General features: G+C 42.7%; 1 protein-coding gene across 1 annotated transcript; it reads right to left on the bottom strand.

Moving 5' to 3' along the window:
- Positions 1–833: 833 nt before the first annotated feature.
- Positions 834–13,673, bottom strand: btg1 (B-cell translocation gene 1, anti-proliferative). Its single transcript, XM_084330070.1, has 2 exons — positions 13,242–13,673; positions 834–5,428 (listed from the first exon to the last, which is right to left on the bottom strand). The coding sequence occupies exons 1-2, from the start codon at positions 13,387–13,389 to the stop codon at positions 5,010–5,012; spliced, it is 567 nt and encodes a 188-aa protein (XP_084186196.1). The 5' UTR covers positions 13,390–13,673; the 3' UTR covers positions 834–5,009.
- Between the last annotated feature and the right edge of the window lie 6,617 nt (positions 13,674–20,290).

The raw sequence follows: 20,290 nt of genomic DNA, 5'->3' as shown, positions 1-20,290 counted from the left end.
TTTGTCCTGTCTGTTGTTGCTGTTATGTGAGAAAAAGAAATTATGGAAAAATGCATACACTGTAATGCCGCAACAAATACCAATATGTTTACACATATGGCTTAACCCTTTCACTGCAACAATACACAGGTTAACCCTTTCACTGCCACACAACAGCAGGCGACCGTCAGTAGTGTGATAGTAAAGGGTTAACCTTCTGTAGTGTGGCAGTGAAAGGGTTAATAAACAAATCTGAATCTGGGCACAAAACGGCACCGCTAGTCGTATCTGTTACCACAGGGGCACCAGGGGTCAGATTCCCATCTGGGGCCTGATGCAGGTAGTCGTCAGAGCTGTGGGGAGGTTTTAAAGACCTTTCCGAGATGGAAGTCTGTGATCGTTCCCTTTGAAAACCACAAGGTACAGAATGTTCTGAGAACAATTTAGAAATTAATAATCTGGTGATTGTTGTGTTCATGTCATTAGCAACTGCTAAATCTTTCATTAAAAACTTGATATATTTAATTTGATATTTCAGTAATTTGATAAAACATTTATTATTAATTATTGCAGTGGTATCCTAGGTTTGAATTCAGCCTTTGTTGCCTGTACCCACCTCCCTGTACCCACCTCCCATTTCCTGTCTCAGGAAGGAAAGATGCCCTTAACCCTTTCACTGCGACAATACAGAAGGGTAACCCTTTCACTGCGACAAGAGGTTAACCATTGCACTGCCACACAACAAACCGTCTGTAGTGTGATAGTAAAGGGTTAACCTTCTGTAGTGTCGTAGTGAAAGGGTTAAAAGATGGATGTGTTACTTGGAATAAGGACTCGGCTCACGGAGGGCGGAATACGTTGCCAAGATAGGAAATCTTTTATTACAGAGAAAAAAAAAACTTTTCTTCCAAAATATAGAAATCTGTACAACTTCCGCACAATCAATTTACATGAACTGTACAAATTTACAGCAGTTCATCATGACATACCCAAGGAAAAGGAAAAAAAAATAAACACAATAAAGATGTACTGACATGAAAATCACAAGATAGAGAGTAGACAGCTTTTCTTCTTGGGTAAGCTCAGATTTTTTTTTCCTGTTTTCTTGTTTTGTACGTAAATAAAAACAAACAAAAGCAAAAAAAAAAGACAAAGGATACGTCTATAAGCACAGGTCATGGAAACTTGATATTTTTTTCTTCTTTTACCAAAACAACTTTGGTCCTTGCCAACACTCCCCGTCACGAATGGCTTCACTTATGAAAAAGAGTTTTTCCGTGTTAAAAGATGAAATACAAAAAGGAACACATCTAAAAACACCTCAAGGTAGCAATTATTGGCACTTCCCATGTGTAATGTTATGCTGTGTACTCTACCATCTCTTGTACAATTTTAACAATACATTCTACAATAATGGAAAAAAACACCTCAAATGTGAAAGTGGCAATAATTCAACTCATCGATGACAAATATTTGACAAATAACAACAAAAACGACTAATTCCCTTCCCGTTTCATGTCTTAAAAACGTGCACAACTGTCTCCATAAGGGTCTTTATTGAATGTCGGAGGCCTGAGTTTGGCGATACATTCCAGGAGAGATTTCCTCGCGTCTCAAAAAGAAAGAAAATGTCACATAACTTCAACTTTGACATATTTAGTGCATTTTATGTGCTATTTCACCTCCAGACTCTCAAAAGCACTCTCACAACATTTTCTGAAACCTATGTGCGCGACGCGCTTTTAATGGATGCCATTTTGAGATCTTATATTATCGTAGGGACTTGAAGAAAACCGACGGTGGTGTTTTACGCTTGAGAAGAGGGTCAACAAAGGGATTCGGGTTTTTGTCTCCCATGTTTTTATTCAATGTATTTATTTTATTGTAAGCTAAAAACAAGGCGGGTTAAAAGTGGGGTTGTGTGTAATCACCAGACTATAAGAGATCCTCCAGGGGGGGGGGGGTTGAAAACCACCAATGTGACATTAAAATACATTTAGGAGTAAAGGTGAGACGGAACGACCATCTCATGTCCAAAATATAGACCAATCTCATGACATCTCGTCAAATGACATTACAATAAAGAGCGGTAAACGGGTGGCGGCGTCCACCGTGGCAAATGAAGCTCTGGGCGAACTATCCCAGCGAGCCCCGCTCCGTCTGGTCAGAACCAGCGAGCCCCGCTCCGCCTGGCCAGAACCAGCGAGCCCCGCTCCGCCTGGCCAGAACCACTGCTCCTCAGACTGCTGGAGGCAGGGGGGGGGGGGGACAGTGCGTTAACAGCCATAGCTCTATTACCCATGATCCTCTTGGGCTTAGGGGGAGCTTAAGCCCCCATAGGTCTGGTGATGACCAGTTACACGGCTGCTGCGACAATTTTCACCAGCAGCTAAAGACCAGGAAAGCACCACCGCAGACGTGTTACCCAGCGGGGGTGGACCGTCTCCGCGCTCAACACCCAACCGGCAGTGCACTGTGGGGATGACGGACAGCTGCATCGTCATATCGAATGCATGTAAACAAAGTTGCTACTCCCAGCACAGCGTTACACCAAGCGAGATGACGGGACAGAAAACAAAACTGCCCTATAAGTAGTACCCTCGGTTCTTGCTCTCTACTAACACACCGTGTCTGTCGCTAGCGCCCCCTAGAGTGCAGCCGGAGCACCGCGTGCGTGTGCTGGTTTATTAATTTTTTTATCCATCGCCGTGGAGGGAGGGCCGAGTGTTGACGTTGGTCTCGGAAGGGGGGGGGGGGCTGGAGGGAGTGTAGCTGCCCTGGACATCGGTGCCCGGCCCCTGCTCCCCCTCCCCCCTCTCTCCAACGGCGAGGTGGAAGATGATATGTCTCACATTAATGTCTCCGCGCGTGCATCCGTGAGGGGGGGGGGGGGGGGGGGGGGGGCGGCTAGCGGCTGGTTGGCTGACCACGAGTTCTACGCTGAGGGGGGCGATATGTGGCACTTGAGGCACTCCCTCCCCACCCTCCCTCCCTCCCTCCCGGTTCTCGAGTCTGACGGTCGAGAGCGGCTCCTGGTTTCACGACAGTGAGGTCTACATTATCAGGCGACGCACCTCCAAATCCACGCTTCAGGATCAGGATACTTGTCAAGTCTAATACACTCTGAGTACGGATACTGGAAATGAAAAGTGTGTTGTGAAAATGGCCTGGTGTGGGTTTTAGGACGAGTTGGATTTAGAAGTTGGCGCTGCGGATTTCCCTTCAGCCACACACACACACACACAGACGCACACACACAGAGACACACACACACACAGACGCACACACACACACAGACAGACGCACACACACAAACACACAGACACACACGCAGACACACGCACACAGACGCACCTTACTTACTACAGAGCTTTTAGACCTAGTTTTCCATCAGCGCCTCCTGCTGGTTTGAGAACAGCGCCATGTGAACGGACAACAGAGAGACTGCTGGCTGCCATGACAACACACCACCAAATCAACAACACCCTCTGAAAATGTGTTTGCAAAAAAATACAGTGTAATTTTTTTTTTGTAATAATCCAGAGTCGTGCTCCCCCTATGAATCAATAGACATCAGTTCAACCTCACGTGGGAGCTACAGTATGAAGAAACTACTCAAAGAAAACAGGGGGAGGGGGAGGGGGTTACACCGCGTGAAAGGACGACATTCGAGTGGATGGAATGCAGGCGATTTCCTCTAAAAGTACACATCCCACACAATCTAAACGTCAAAGTGCATTCAATGTCAATTCTGACAGGGGCCACATAACCAAAGCAGTGGGGTCGACCCGAATCTCGGCAAACAGCCCCCCCCCCCCCCCCCCCCCCATATGCTACACTTTGAATTTGGGTGATGCAGGGAAGGAAAGACGGTCGGGGGAGGGGGGTGGAGCAAACAACATAAACAACAGGGGAACTTGATTGTGAATGTCTACAACATTCATTAAATTAGGGGAAGGAGGGGGGAGATCCCCGGCCCTTCCCCTGGAAAGCTACACATTATGGGTGTTGGGGGTGCAATGCAACACACTGGTATCCATAGGCAACAGGTGTCACAGCACATTCCAAGTGCACTACCATACGGACCGGGAGTCCACGTGCACTACTACCCTACGGACCGGGAGCGGGGCTGCGAGCCGTGTTTCCTGAAGCCCCGTGTCGCGTGTGGGAAGGTGGGTTGAAACTGAGGTTGAGACGGAAAGCCTTTAGCGCCAAACAGCCTCCAAGGGTTTTAAAAAAATAAAACACCCTGTGGTCCAAATAACCCCCTTTTTTGTTTTAGAAAATTAAATTTAAAAAAAAGGAGGCGCTTGTCGGCCGTGTCCTCCTCCTCCACCAGGGGCCGCTGTGGGAAAACAGGCACCGTCTGAACCTCAAGTCTCCGCCACCGGACAGGAAACAAATCAAAACGAAAAAAAAACAGCAAAACTGAAAAGAAAAAACATTATGCTGAATGAGATTCCAAAAAAAGGGGGGATAATTCCTGACAGTAATTCCTTTAGACTTTTTAAGAGCGTTTTGGTGTTCTCTGGTGGTGATGGTGAAACATGGTACCCATAGTAACCACTAGGAAAAGTGCAAAGTCAACATCGATAGATCTCAGTGTTAAAAGCCGCCACAGCAACAACAACAACAATAACAACAACAAAAAAGCCCCTTCAGCGACGGAGCCGATTACCGCGTCGTTTACAGTCGGGGGGGTGGAGCCGGTCTCGGGGGGGGGGGTGTTCCTGGTTGCTTGATTGGTTGGTTTAGCTGCCCCAACAGTTCCATAGCCTCTCCTGAAAAAAGCGTCCAGTAGATCCAATGACAGAACAGTTTGGCGATGATGGGGGGGGGGGGAAGAAAAAAATATCAAACCTACGAGGTTTCCATCACCTGGACGATAGGCCACATCCTCTGCTTTTTTTCTTTAGCTTTTTTTCTTCTCTTCTTCTTCTTTCATTTCATATTTTCCTTAGCTTTAAAAAGGCCTGCCCTGACCCAGCCCGCGGCACGACCCCACGAACGGGAGCGGTGTTGGGGGGGGTTTAACCGGACACAGTCATCATGTTGTAGCCTTTGGAGGGGCTGGCTCTGCCCAGACCCATCAGCTCCTCCTTGCAGCTGATGCTGCTGTGACTGTCCACTAGGGGCCCCCCCCCCAAGGAGGGCCCGCCGCCGGCGCTGGTCCCGGCCGACACGCCGCCCACCCCGGAGGACAGGACGACGGGCTGCGACTCGTACAACACGCAGATGGAGCCGTCCTCCCCGATGCGGTAGGACACTTCGAAGGGGTCCACCCAGAGCGTGAGCTCGCTGGGCAGCAGGCTGTAGAGCTGCTGGATGGTGAGGCCGATGCGCTGGCCCGCCTGGCCCACCAGAGGGTCCATCTTGTGGTTGATGCGGATGCAGCGGTAGCCGGAGCCCTTGCAGGGCCGGTCCGGGAACCAGTGGTGCTTATATTGCTCTGTGTCCATGAGGAGAGAGAGGAGAGATGGTGGGAGAAACAGAGAGAGAGAGAGAGATGTTACAGGGTTCCCACAGACATTGGAAAATGAAATTCAAGTACTTTTCCAATCACTATTTTTCATTTTAAAAGGATACAATTCACTTTTAAATGCAGTTTTTTTAATTGAAAAAAAATCTGATCCAGTATTTATGGCTTAAAACCAATTTCCGACAATTCGTTACACTTTAGACCAGCGTTTCCCAAACTTAGGGTTGCGACCCAAAATGGGCCGCGGACCCGTTTGTATTGGGTCGCCAATAAAAAAAAATAAAAAATAAAATTTATATATAAAAAGGCTGTAGCTGTGTTGATTCAATTTGGCACCACATACTTATGTGAATCTGGGTTTTCTACTCTAGCATACCTGAAAAACAAATACAGAAACAGACTAAATGCTCAGCATGACCTCAGAATAGCACTTTCAAAAACCAAGCCCAGAATAGATCTGCTGGTCAACCAGCCACATACCTCTCATTAGATTTCGTTGTGCCATAGATGAAATAGTATACCCCTTCTAGCATGATGTCAGGTCAGTAGAATTTTTTAATAAGTCAGTACAAATGAATCAGAATGTTGCTCAATGTTGGGGTTTAAGGTTGAGGGACAGAGGGAGGGGGTAAGAAATGGAGAGTTGAAAAATGGGTGAGAAATAGAAAGGAGAGTAGAACATGTTTGTTCATTTAAAAGTGTTACAAAATTGTATGTAGATATATTATGAGGTGGTGAGCAACTTAACATTACACTCTGATTATTGCTGTGATGTACTTTTATAATTAAATAAATACATTTCATATACATTTGAAATTCATGGTTTGTTGTGTTCTTTATCAGTCGTTTATAAATGTATGTTATGGCAATTCATGATGTATTTTTATAAGTTTGGGTCCCGGGGAAACACCACATTTCTCTTTTGGATCTCGAGCTGGAAAGGTTTGGGAACCCCTGCAGTTTAGACACATGTATTTCTTGACTCAGAACTATTTGATCATGGATGAACAAAACTTTCAATGCGAATGGTTGATTTGAATTTCAAGGACGTTTTAAGCACCTTGTTAAAAAAAATGCAAGGAATTCCAGGCCTTGATTTCATTTTTTTTAATCAAGCACTTTAAGGACCTTGTGCGAACCCCGATGTTAGCAGTGGATTTATTTTTACCACCAGTCTATTATTATAATAACTGCGTCGTGTGACGAGTGATGAAAAACCCATGTACCAAAAAACATGGTGCCTCAACCGGCGATAATATTCACAGTGGTGGTGAAGGGGGCTAATTCCACTCTACATTGTGTGGGGAGCGCTTCGAGTGTCTAGAAAAGCGCTATATATAAATGTAATGATCATTCATTCATTCAATATAAAAATTAAGACATGGTTACTGCAGCGGTTATTGTGCAACTGTGGTCGATTTGTCCTGGAGCAATATTGGGTTTCCCCGTGGACGGACGCGTGCGTCGCACAAAAACATGCAGAGGTGAAAGCTAAAGGTCGGGTGAGATCATTGGATATTGTGTGGCCGTGGTGTTTTTAGTATGCAGCTATTGATAGCGTGTGGGTAGCATGACAGGTGTTCCCTGTGGCGGTGAGATCGGCAGCGAGCCGGAGCCCCGATACTTCCAGCCTCCATGCGAAAGGCCACGGAGCAAACCCTCCAGACTTGGTACTTGGCGAGATGATAAGACCACATGTATCTTGATAAACAATAAACACGGCTGAAGAAATTGTTCATGTGAAAACACATGCAATATAAATTTAAAAAAAATAACCCTACTGTGTATTAAACATTTTCTCATGTCGGTCTCTTTCAATACAAAGTTCAAATGTCTAACCTTTGATTATATTACATGAGTGTGCGAATATTTAGCCATAATTGTTTTGGGTAATTGTCATGTCATCAACGTGGCACAGTATGAAATTCCGTATTCTTCCATATTTAAATCGAACAATTGCAGATTTCTATTTACTAGTGAGATTATCACCATTGCAATATGAATAGGCCTAGTCATTGTAATATATTTATTTATTTGCTTGATTTCTCAGGGAGAAAAGACCATATTAATGAACATGTCATGTAAATGTGTCAGAAAAGGCCTGGTGCGAGGTAAGCAAGTAATCTAATCAATTAGATAGTCATGATGTTTGACACCACATTTATTTTTCACTAATGTTTTTTTTTTTTATTATTTATTATATAATGATATTTCTATACATGAAACAAAGTATTGAAACCATAAGTCCTTCTTAAACAACCATCTGTCTACCAGACTACAGACAGGAGTTTATGGTTTTATTATTATATAATGATATTTCTATACATGAAACAGAGTGTAGAAACCATAAGTCCTTCTTAAACAACCATCTGTCTACCAGACTACAGACAGGAGTTTATGGTTTTATTATTATATAATGATATTTCTATACATGAAACAGAGTATAGAAACCTATAAGTCCTTCTTAAACAACCATCTGTCTACCAGACTACAGACAGGAGTTTATGGTTTTATTATTATATAATGATATTTCTATACATGAAACAGAGTATAGAAACCATAAGTCCTTCTTAAACAACCATCTGTCTACCAGACTACAGACAGGAGTTTATGGTTTTATCCTGCGCAGTAAAAGAAAGGGCGATAGCGGCCTCCACGGCGCTGATAAGCCGTGTGTGTGTCAGCTGCGCCTCGGTTGGTTGTGTACGTGACAACCGGATTGCACAACCCTCCCCGGGCCCTGTGGCAGGCAGGCTGTGTCACAGAGTGTGGAGCAGAGGGCCCTGCCTGCCTGGCTGAAGAACAACACTGAAAGGGTTGAAGTCCCAGCCAGCCATCTGGACCAGAGTGAGGCTCCGCCTCCTTAAAGGGGACACGTCTTATTTTTTTGTGTGCCAGGGAGCTTTTGGACGGGCAACGAGAACGGTGACTCGGGGGAGATCACGTCACAACGCCTGTGGTAAAGGTAATCCTGGTGGTAAACACGGAAAAGATGAACATGTTTACATGCTGCATTACTCATTTGGGTGTACATTTATTTGGGTGTATAGAGTCAAACGTGGCTCATTGTTTCCACATGTCTACTGGCATCTTATAAAGACATCATAACTGTATGTTTTTGTATAGTATAGCTAGTATAGTATAGTTACATATATCATAACTGTATATTGTATAGCATATTGTATAGTAGTGTATATAGGACTCATTACCTTTAATTCGTAAGCTTAGCATTGTATAGTATTTTATCTTAGTACCTTTTATCATGTCTATCTATTCTATTTTATTCTATTATTATTTGTATTTTTTTGCACAATCGAGGCGGGCATGGCCACCTTCATTTCACTATGTGACTAATAAATCTCTTGAATCTTGCATCTTATAAAGACATCATACCATAGTTATTATTAGGGGTGCACCGATATATCGGTTGGGTATCGGTATCGGCCGATAAGTGCGTTGTTGACTGCCATCGGCCTTTCGGCCGATAAGCTCAAATGTGCCGATGGCAGTAGCCGATAAATATCCATCAATTTGTGTCGCGTCAATCTGGCCCACACATTCAAACTTTGAAAAAAGTTTCAGTCAAGTGACCTGCACAACGCCGCCCCCACACACACACGCTACTGCATCAACGTTACTACTTATGATTAACAAAGGCATTCGTTTTGTGGCATTAACGTTATATAGTTACACGTTCAATAACATCAACGTATTTACCGGACCATAGCTAGCATTACTCATTCATATCTCTCACGTCCTTCCTTTGCTCAGAGAGCCCGTACTGAGTTGTACCCATTCTGCAATCTGTTAATAAAGTTTTCAATCAGACAAATGTATAGAAAAGCTTTTATTATAACATTCGTTGCAGTAAAATCATTATGCCTCGTTTGGTCATCCTGCGGAGCGCTGGTAAGTCTACTCGTGGCCGCGGGGAGCTAACATTATTAGCGCCGGTAGGTTTGTTGTTGATCTCTCGCTGCAGATCAATGGCGGAGTTCCCGGAAGTAAAGCGCTTGCCGATTGGTGGTAAGAACAGCAGGGGCGGGTGCAAGCGGTGTGACATAATTGCCAGAATCGACTGTCAATCTAAATTGTTCTGTTGCATTGCTTTGGTTGAGAGATAGTGCTCTGCTCTCTTATTAAAACTAATAAACAAGTATTTCTTGAGCAAGACAAGTTAGTCTGTTATGAAAGCCAGTGAGTATTGTATGACTCAGACCTCAGCAATAATCATGACTCATGAGCATTATAAAAAAAACACACATGGCATGGTGGAATTAATACCATAAACATATTTCTTAATGTTTCCTTTTTTTAAGTAAGTAAAGAGGCCTATGTTCATATCGGTGAGCACAATTTGTAACACAAAAAGAGAGACGTGTAGCCTATTTATTTATTTAATATTTTATTTATTAATTTTATTATTATTCTTTTATTTGTTGCCATGCCTAAAATAATAGTCAAGCATAGGGCTAAAACATTTTCATAAACAATAATATAATTTTTTGTTATATGGTTATAATAAAAGCTTTTCTATACATTTGTCTGATTGATTGATTGAAAACTTTATTAACAGATTGCAGAATGGGTACAGCTCAGTGGACTGGAGGATGAAGACCAGAAAAAGACTTTCGGCTTTTTTACATAAGGGTCCTCCATTTTCAATTCATCAAAACATTTAGAGACATACAAACAAATATACAGTAGTTTCATAAAAAATAAAAAATAAAATAGTATATATATAAAAAAAAATGTATAATACATTTTATTTTTTTGCCACAAATATCGGTATCGGTCGATTGTGTTAGTTGAACAATCGGTATCGGTGGCGAATTTTCATATCGGTCCATCCCTAGTTATTATGGAATAATGTAAGAGAAAGTACTTGAACATGTATTATTATGTATTAGTATCACTCATACCAAATGGATCAAAGTTAGGTTCTCTTTTCTTGGGGATTATGCCATTCGTCGAGCTTGCCATTTACTAAAACAAAGCTATCCCCCATTTTTCACAGACAAGCCTCCTCCATATTGAATTTCCACTGGCGCTAACTGAATCGAGTCGCAGTGCTCGTCTAATGAAAACCCCCGGTAAGTGAAGTAGGCTGATGCTTCAGGCCACGGCGCCACACAGGCCACCGGCGGGACACGGCCAGATAACAGCCCCGGTGTCTCATCACAGAACGCTGTGTACGGCTAGCTAGGGCTAATGGAGGAGGGCTAGATGATCGTTCACCCTCCAACTGAGGCACAGAAACATCTGAAACACGGTGACCGGGGGAGGCTCGGCCAAAACATTTTCTTAAAAAAGCTGGCCACGGAGGCGAGGAGCGGGGGAAGGAAGGAAAGGAGGGAGTGGAAAACCAAACAGACGAGTGAAAGGGGAGTTTAAACCAAAATATAGATCATTTAGCTGCAGCCTGAGCCCACAAATGGATTGGTAAAATATTACGGCTCTCTTTTCTCTCGTTATAATTTTTTTTAGAGAGGGGCAGCGTAAAAACAAAGGGGTTAGAGAAAGCATTGTTTAGCGTGGTGTCGTTGGGGGATTTCCGTTGCCGGTGTGTGTTGGGGAGGCCGGGGGAGGAGAGGGGCTCTCTAGAGACGAGCCACCGTGGAGATGGTCACCGATCAACAGGACGCCTGAAAGCTTCTCAATCGTCAGGCTGTCTGTCTTCTTATTCAGAGCAAGTATAAACAAACACACACATACAGCTTTTCACCGACACAATAGGCCTTGATTGTGATGTTCAGACCGACGGGTGCACAGAGTACCCCCTTCTCCCCACACACTTTTGTTTTTGTACATTTGGCTCATGAACTAAATGGAAGGAGGGGGTCCCTTTGTAAAGCGTCCATGGAACTTTTTTTATTAGATTATATCCTGCTACACTCCTCCCCCTATGATATCTCACAGTACAACACCCCTCCCCCTACTCTGACGGCGGCCATTTTGCTCAGACTCCCCAACTTTGGCTGTTTACAAACACTGCTGGCAGAGAAAGCCCCGCTCGCCTCCTATTGTCCTTTGTTTCCCTAATAAAGTTCTGCAAAGCGAAAGCCGACAACTCCACCTGGTGAATCATTTTATTCTAATAAAAATAAAGAAGTCAGTTGTTAAATAATTAAAGAAGGGCTAGTTCTAGCCAGAATATGTAGCCTATGACGAAAAAGTATTATACCAAATGTGAATCCGGAAACCCGCAATGTTGGAAATGTAAATATTTAAATGAATAAATCATGGGTATGAAGAAATATATATTTTTATCTTAGAACGGCAGGACAACAAGAAATCCCATACAAAAATGAATGGGATAGTTGTGTTTAGGGGGGGGGGGACGGACAAAACTATAATCCAACATTCCAGATGAACAGAGCTGTGTCACAGCGTAAGAAATGTAGGTCAGCTGGCGTTTTAAATGTTATAACTGATGCCGGGGCAGTTGATGGCGCGCAGCAGATGTATGCCAGCTTTAGATTCCTGAGACCAAAATCTCTTCACAGCAGCAGGGAACGACACACACAAGCACTAAATCCCTCTGAGGCCAGGCTCAAAGGCGAATGAAAATACGGGCATCTGTTATTAAACCAGTGATTCTTCTATATTATACTAAATTCAAATGTGTCATAATAATATTTCAGTGAATTCAAAGACAATGGCTCCTGCAAACCTCAGATCACAGGGTTAAGCGTGTGACTTTTACAATAATACATAATTGTATCAAACATCCTGTATTTCTTACTATTTTATAAACGTTTATTTTATTCTATTACTAGATGGTATCATTCGTAGCTCATTTCACATCTCTAGCATGATGACGTAATAGGACAAATCACGGCGGGGGCTGTTTTGCTCGTTAACCCTTTCACTGCCGCACTACTACCAAACGGTTAACCCTTTCACTGCGACAACACACAGCAGGTTAACCCTTTCACTGCCACACAACAGCAGGTTAACCCTTTCACTGCCACACTACACAGACTGTTAACCCTTTCACTGCGACAATACACAGCAGGTTAACCCTTTCACTGCGACAATACACAGCAGGTTAAAACCCTTTCACTGCGACAATACACAGAAGGTTAACCCTTTCACTGCCACACGACAGAAGGTTAACCCTTTACCAGCACACTACCGACGGGTAAAGGGGTAACCTTCTGTAGTGTGGCAGTGAAAGGGTTAAAAGGCGCACTTCCTTGTTGGAACAAACAAACGGCCTCTCCCCCATGTTGTTGTTGTTATTATAACACAGTAACACACGCACTATAACTCGACGATATTATTTGTGTATACGAGTACAAATACACCCCAACACACTGAACAAAAATCTCCAATGACAGTTTGACCATTAAATGTTGTTTGTTTGGTCATTTCCCCCCCGTGGTGCGTCGGTGTTGTCACTTCGAGAACAAAGAGGGATTATTGTTTTCATCTTTTCACTAAAGGAAGTATAGAACCACAACAACACTTCATACTGTATAGTCGTTCGGAACAAGAATAATAATACTAGGTTATGTAATACAATGAAATGGTATATGGCGGTTCATTTGATCGAACACATTATTAAAACCAAATTATGCTAAAAAATATCTTGATTTTTATTCTGTATTGCTAACCCTTTTTTACACACAGGATTTTAGCCTGTGTATACCTTCGGGCTAAAGGGGGACTGCCAATGGAAATTATAGCCTTTTGTTTTGGCAAAAAAAATTGGGCGCATTTACATTTTGTAATGTACGCTGTCAGCCCTTGAACAAATAAAGTAAATTCGTCTTCTTACCTGACAGAATGGCCTGTAAGCTTTGGCTGAATGTCTGCAGCTGTTGGTCGTTCACATGCCCCTTTATCCGCAGGAAGCGGGAGAGAAACCCCACGGCCGCGCTGATCTCCGGCTTCATCATGGTTCCTCGAGCACAAAGGGGATGCATTGAGGAGGCAGGAGATGCTTCTTTTCTTACTACGTATTTGTCCCGAAATCGGTAATTGTCTCCACTTTTGCAGCGCGACGGTCCGTGTTCTCTCCTCTCGCGTGTGGTGTGACCCTGGCGCCGGAGCAGAGCATCTATCAGTCGAGGTGGGGCCGCGTCAGAGAGTCGTCTGGGGGCCAGGACGGTCCAGTGCCTGCTGGTGGTAAATACAGGGGGGTCAGTGGTGCCACGTTGAGATACCACCGTCCTTCTCTCTGACTCTCTCCCTCTCTCTCTCTCTCTCCTCCGCCAGAGTGAACGAGAGGAGGGGAGGACCGGGACGTTTATATGACCCCGCCCCCCTCCCTCCCATCCCGTGGACGCTACACTGTAAAAAATAAATGTTTCTGTATTCTTTTTAGTGCTGTCAATAGATTAAAAAAAACTAATTAATCTCACAATTTTCTGTAATTAATCTAGATTAATCTAGAATTTAAAAAAATAGCATTTTTCTACTTAAGGCGAGACAGCACCCCCTAATAGGGAAAACAAATATTTGAATAGATATCACTATATGAAACTTTCCCAGTTTCAAGTTTCAAGTTCAAGTTTCTTTAATAGTTGTCATACAGAAGTACAGAATACTTTCATACAAAATGCTTCTTACTGTTACGCTCCAGAGACTGTGCTAGACAAGATAGTATCAAATAACATAGTATAGCATGTAAATTAGAAGTAGAAAATGAGGTCACAGTGTTCAGTATAGACATATGTACAATGTTCGATGCAGAATAGACGTAACTGAGTTACCATATAATATACAATACTATGCAGTGTACTAATGTACAATATTATATAGTGCAAAGCAGAAATGCAGAAATGGGATGAGGTACAATTTAGGTACAATTTACAGTAAGGTGTACGAGTTGTAGTGCAATCCTTCATCAATAAATATAAAGTGTGGGGAGTGGGTGCTACAGTGTGTTTGTTTAAAGTGAGTGTGTGCTATAAAGTGTGGGGAGTGGGTGCTACAGTGTGTTTGTTTAAAGTGAGTGTGTGCGTGTGGATGTGTGTGCTATGTGCGTTTGATGGTTGTTGTTGTGTAGTGTTCATTGTTCGTTAAGCAGCCTGATGGCCTGGGGATAGAAGCTTTTACATATAAACTAAGAAAAAATATATTGCAAGTTTTCAGAATTGTATGTTTATATATGCAAATGAGGCACTTCCCCATTAAATATGTGCACATTTATGGATGCAATCAGGCAAAATGAAGTCAAATAAACAACGAATGAATGAATGAATGAATAAATGAATGAAAACTTTATTTAACAGATTGCAGAATGGGTACAATACAGTACGGCTCAATACACACAATTGTTAAGGGTATGCAGACCAGAGAAAGACGTTTGTCTTGTTTACATCAGGGTCCCCCATTTTCAATTCATATCGACATTTATAACATACACAACATACATGACATTTATGGCATAGGGACATACAGGTATTTAGTACTGATACATTTGTGACATAAACGGTATTCAAATATACAGTACTGTTACCCATATATCCTGAGTATATACATATGATGGGGAGGGGACTGTACATTAGGAGGGGGTGGGTGGGTGGGAGAGATATATACATATGGTGGGGTGGAGACTGTACATTAGGAGGGGGTGTTATTGACGTTTTACTGTCACTAGTTTCATAGAAGACATGTTTAGGAAGCAAAATATAACAAAATCTCAAAATCAACCAAAAAAAGCACAAAGGCGATTTTGGGTGTGCTGTCTCGCCTTAAGACGGAAGCTTGTTGTAACAGATATTTACTTGAGTAAAATCATGGAATTATTGTAAAATCAACACAAATAAAGTATATTTAGATTCAAAGACTATTTTAATAGCTTTCTTTGATATTTGAATACAATTTCTCTCCTGAAATACAAATGTTCAACAAAACCATCAACATTGACTCAGCTAGACCTCTTTCTTATATCCGCGGCGCTAAGATTGAAGATTTTTCACTCCATAGATTAATCTAGATTAATTTATTTTAATGCTTTAAATAATTTAAATTAATCTCCAAAGTTAAAGCATTAACTTTGACAGCCCTTTTATTTTACAGATTACTTTTGTTTTTCTACTTTAAGTGTAAATGCCATAGAAATACAGTAAATTACCTTTTATAAAAATATTAACCATTAAATAAAGGTTGTAATCTGTAAATGTATTTGATTTTACTGTAATTTGACAGTAAGTATGTATTTGGCAACCATTGATGCCAGACATTTGCCGTTTTCTTGCAGCTTTTATTTTTTACAGTGTACAGCAACAAAGACTCAGCCAATCATCTCCGTCGCACGGCCTGATGACGAAGCCCCAGAAGGAGTGGCCTAACAGGCGCATCATCAGCGCTCTGAAAATAAACACACCACGTGACCACGTGAGAGCGAGATACACAAGCATGCAATGAACCGTCGATGCGGACAGCCTGTATTCTAAACCCAAACGGTCCATGCTTCCGCGTTCGCTTTTTGCGCTCTGATTGGCCACTGATGTTTCTGGTCGCACCAATCGTGTGACAGCAAGTTCTTTCCCCGGCTTAGGCACTCTTTCGAAGTTGGTTAAGGTTAGAGTTTGTCTTAGAGCATGGCGATAGAACGGTTAGGGTTAGGGTTAGGGTTAGGGTTAGGGACGGGTTAGGGCAGTGGCGGCTCGTGCATTCTTCCCTGGGGGGGGGGGGGGGGGGGAATTAATAAGTATCCCCCTCTATCTCTCCTCTCTCTTTCTCTCTCTCTCTCTCACTCGCGCGACGTGGAATCGATTCGTTACACAATCAGACCTAGTAGTATGTGTAGTATATACCAAGAATAACTTCAGTATGAGTACAGGCAGGCTGTACACATATTTTGCATATTGTTAAACGAGCCAAGGCTAGCTATTTAACTATCGATATGAATTGAAAATGGGGGACCATGATGTAAACAAGACAAACGTCTTTCTCTGGTCTGCATCCCCTTAACAATTGTATGTATTGAGCCGTACTGTATTGTACCCATTCTGCAATCTGTTAAATAAAGTTTTCATTCATTCATTCATTCAAACATAGACTGGGCGAGATATTGAACAAGCCACTTCTTTTAAATCCAAAAGAAACTCCACTCTCTCTCTGATCAATCCAATAATGAACACATATGTATATCTTGTCATTTTAAACAAGTTACCATTCATTCATTCATCCATTATGCATCACCCGCGGCTAAATTAACAACAACAACAACACGCTGTGTTGAGAGAGCGACAGAGAGAGAGCGAGAGAGAGAGAGCGAGAGAGAGAGCGAGAGAGAGAGAGAGAGAGAGAGAGAGAGAGAGAGAGAGAGAGAGAGAGAGAGAGACTCACTTTGTTTAGTTGAAACGTGGTCCAGGAGGGCTTGATAAAGTGTATATGTCCACTGTCCCACAGTCCCAGACTGTTGATGTATATCCACTGTCCAGACTGCATCCAGCTAGCCATATAGCTTCTTGTTAGCCAAGTTAGGCACCACAACACAAGTACTGTGATGAGCTGTGTCTTTGCCCATTTCCGCGTCGAACAGCCTACAAACTACCTGGTGTTCTATCACCCTGCTCTAAGACAAACTCTAACCTTAACCAACTTCGAAGAGTAACTAAGCCTAACCAGTGTAGAAACTGACGTCGGCCAATCAGAGAGCGTCTCAGAGAAATGCGGCTATGGAAAGTATAGACGCTGCTTGCTTAGATGATATAGATCGCTTGAAAACGCGCCCGGCTTCCATCATATTACATCATATTTCAACGCACAGTGCGTTACGCACTGATAGGCGAAATTTATTTGGTTGACCTATTTCATTGGCTGCGAGGAAACAACGATGAAACCAGTGCACGCCCTGCTGTGCGCGATACGAGTCGCCCGGCCTGAGAACTAATAGTTACTAGTGACTTCCTGGAATGAAAAACAATTATTTATATTTGATATATTAACGTTATATTGTGCATTGGAAACACAAACATACTTAAAATGAGTAAATAGTATTCATTTTAAACATGTTTATTTTATTTCTAGGGCTCTAAAAATATATATATATATATATATTTTTTTCTTCTCCTCTCTTTTAACCAGGGAGGGCTGCGCTCTAGCGCCCACTATGGACGAACCGCCACTGGGTTAGGGTTTGCTGCTGGTCGACGCGGAAATGGGCGCGTCACGCGATTGGGCGCACATGTCACATGACCAGAAACGTCAGTGGCCAATCGGATTCGCAAAACGCATGAACCGTTTGGGTTTAGATAGACGCTTCCCGGGCCGTACCCCCTTCAGTCACACGTTGTAGAGACAATGGACTGGAGACATTATAGTTGCACATTAGTATGTAGAAAGCAGCGATGCACCAACCGTGACTAAGTTTGGATCATTGTTTTTAACTGCTGTCTGTTGTTGTCATTTATTTCTGATTTTTGTTTTTGTTTTTATATACTAGCTGTAGTGTAAAGCACCCTGTAAATAAAAGTAATTCATTCATTCATCATATAAGGTGTGGATACAGACCCAAATGTGGATATGTTGAGTATAACATAGGCCCAGTTGGTTGTTGACATATTATTATGGCTGTGTTTGTTTTGGGTTTTGACTGAGTTCCCATGAAAGTACCTAAAATACATATCATGCCTTATCATTTCCCTTGTTCCACTTCACTGTTATTTCTCTGTAAACGTGTGGTGGAAATGGGATTCCTCTGCATGTTTGGCTTTGGTTAGTGTCATTTCACAGCAGGCGTTGTGTGCACCAATAGCGTGGCAAGGCAAGTGTGAGTCACCAAAACAATGGCTTACTATGCAATCAATGTATGTCCTTTTTAGAACCTATAGAGAGTATACGCCCACAAACAGAAGCTATATCTATTTCACTATAATGAAATAGAATAAGGTCCGCACATTGTAGCTCCCTTATATTTCTTTTTTTTTTACATCCACAAGTGACGTTTCAAGGCGTAAAGGAAAACTCCAACATTTTGGGAAATTAGCTTATTTGCCATCTACCCTGGAGTTAGACAAGAAGATACATACCCTTTTTCTTCTCTGTGCATGCAGTAGGAGTAGGAAGACATGCACCGTTAGCCTAGCTTAGCATCAGTCACTGGAAGTAGGTCCCTCCATTAGCCTAGTTCCAAACGGCTTCCTACTCCTACTGCATACACAGAGAAGAAAAAGGTATGCATCTTCTTGTCTAACTCCAGGGTTCCCAAAATGTTGGTGTTAAGATACATACCTTTTTCTTCTCTGTGCATGCAGTAGTAGGAAGATGCGCACCGTTAGCCTAGCTTAGCGTCAGTCACTGGAAGTAGGTTCCTCCATTAGCCTAGTTCCCAACGTCTTCCTACTCCTACTGCATGCACAGCAGGGGCGGTTCTAGCATCAGACCTTTAGGGGGGCTCAGCCCCTAGAGCAGTAGCATAATTTCACTAAATGCCATGGTCAGGCAAGGAAGGGTGCAGGGGCGGGGGGGAAAGGGGGGATTCTTTTTGTCAAATCAGTTGTGCAATAGTCAATTTTGGTGAGTTGTTTCTATATAATTCAATTATGACATTTAGGTAACATTAATGAACGACTACAGTATTAAGGAGACAACTATAGTATGTAAGTAGTAAACCTTGTGAGGATTGGTCCGATTCCACACGCTTCAAGGTATCAATTACCCTCGCGCACCTGAAGTGAGTTCTAATCAGCTCGGTGGAGCCCTTTATATACTCTGGTGTTCCTAACGTTCTGTGTCGGGTCGTTTTGGATTACCACTGGCTGCTGCTTGTTCCGCTCCCGTGTTGTTCCTCGTCTGTTTCTCTCCAGGACGTCTTTGGAAGTCACCGCTGTTGCTTTGCTCTGCCATCCGTTGGATCTGTGCCTCGTTGCCCGCTTTGCGCAATTGCGCCTTGGTGAGTTTTGGAACGTATTTTTTGGATACTCTGTTTTTCTCGCATTTTCCTGGGCCCCGTTCCCCGTACCTGGCTAACTGAGTTAGCCGGATAATTTCCAGCATAGCCTGACTTAAGCCAGACCTTTCCATTCCCCGACGCTCGATTGTCTAAATCACCATGACAACAGATCAAAAAGTTTGAGCCTGGTCGGGAGCAGGGTTAAGTTCAGATAGCTGGATGAACCATGGCCACGCCCCCGCAAAGAAATGCCAGCTCGCTTCCTGAAATATTTCTCACAGTCTAGATCCCATTATTATACCATTCTGAATTATGTTTTTGTGCTTCGTTTTCCTAGAGGGGGCTTTTGAAATGTATAATAATATAACTAAATGCTGATAATAAATCATATTGAGCCTATAGATTTACTTTGTCCTAAATAAAATAATGCACGTCATATACGGCGCTCGGAGTCGCGATACACACTGCATGTGGTTATTTTAATAACGGCGCATTGCAAATGTGAATCCCGCTGGGATATTTTTAATGAATGAAACCTATCGGCCGTTTGGCTCTGATTAGTTTCATATATTCTCCGCTGTAGATTTGCTTAACGGAGCGCCCGGATTGTGTTTCATTCAAGCATAAAATTGAAGTGTCTATGCGTGGATTGTGGTTTTTGTGTGATATTGTAACTGGGATTAAAATGTCTGATGAGATGCGCTGTTTGACGGATTTGAGAAATTGAATGAGCCGTTGACGTCACATTAATGCATTTGAGAATAAAGAGATAAAACTTCATTCAAAAGAAAAATATTCGAAACACGGGTTTCTTGTCCATTGATGGATACACAATGAATATATCCTGTCTGGCACAGTGGTGCAACGGCTAGTGCGCAATCCTGTTAACCGGGCGACCCGAGATCGAAACCCAGCGTTTCCAATATAATTTTTTTGGAATATAATATTAATGATTACACGCAAAAGTAGCCTAGTTT

The sequence above is a fragment of the Notolepis coatsorum genome (genome assembly GCF_963971535.1).
Source record: "Notolepis coatsorum genome assembly, chromosome: 15".
In the NCBI taxonomy this organism is placed as follows: Eukaryota; Metazoa; Chordata; class Actinopteri; order Aulopiformes; family Paralepididae; genus Notolepis; species Notolepis coatsorum.
Note: the sequence above shows the minus strand (reverse complement) of the source record. Positions and strands in the feature narration are given on the sequence as shown.

Coding starts and splice junctions, on each gene's coding strand:
- btg1 (XM_084330070.1), bottom strand. CDS start 13,389: ATGCATCCCCTTTGTGCTCGAGGAACCATGATGAAGCCGGAGATCAGC. Junction 5,429..13,241: donor CTTACAGGCCATTCTGTCAG/GTAAGAAGACGA, acceptor TCATGGACACAG/AGCAATATAAGCACCACTGG.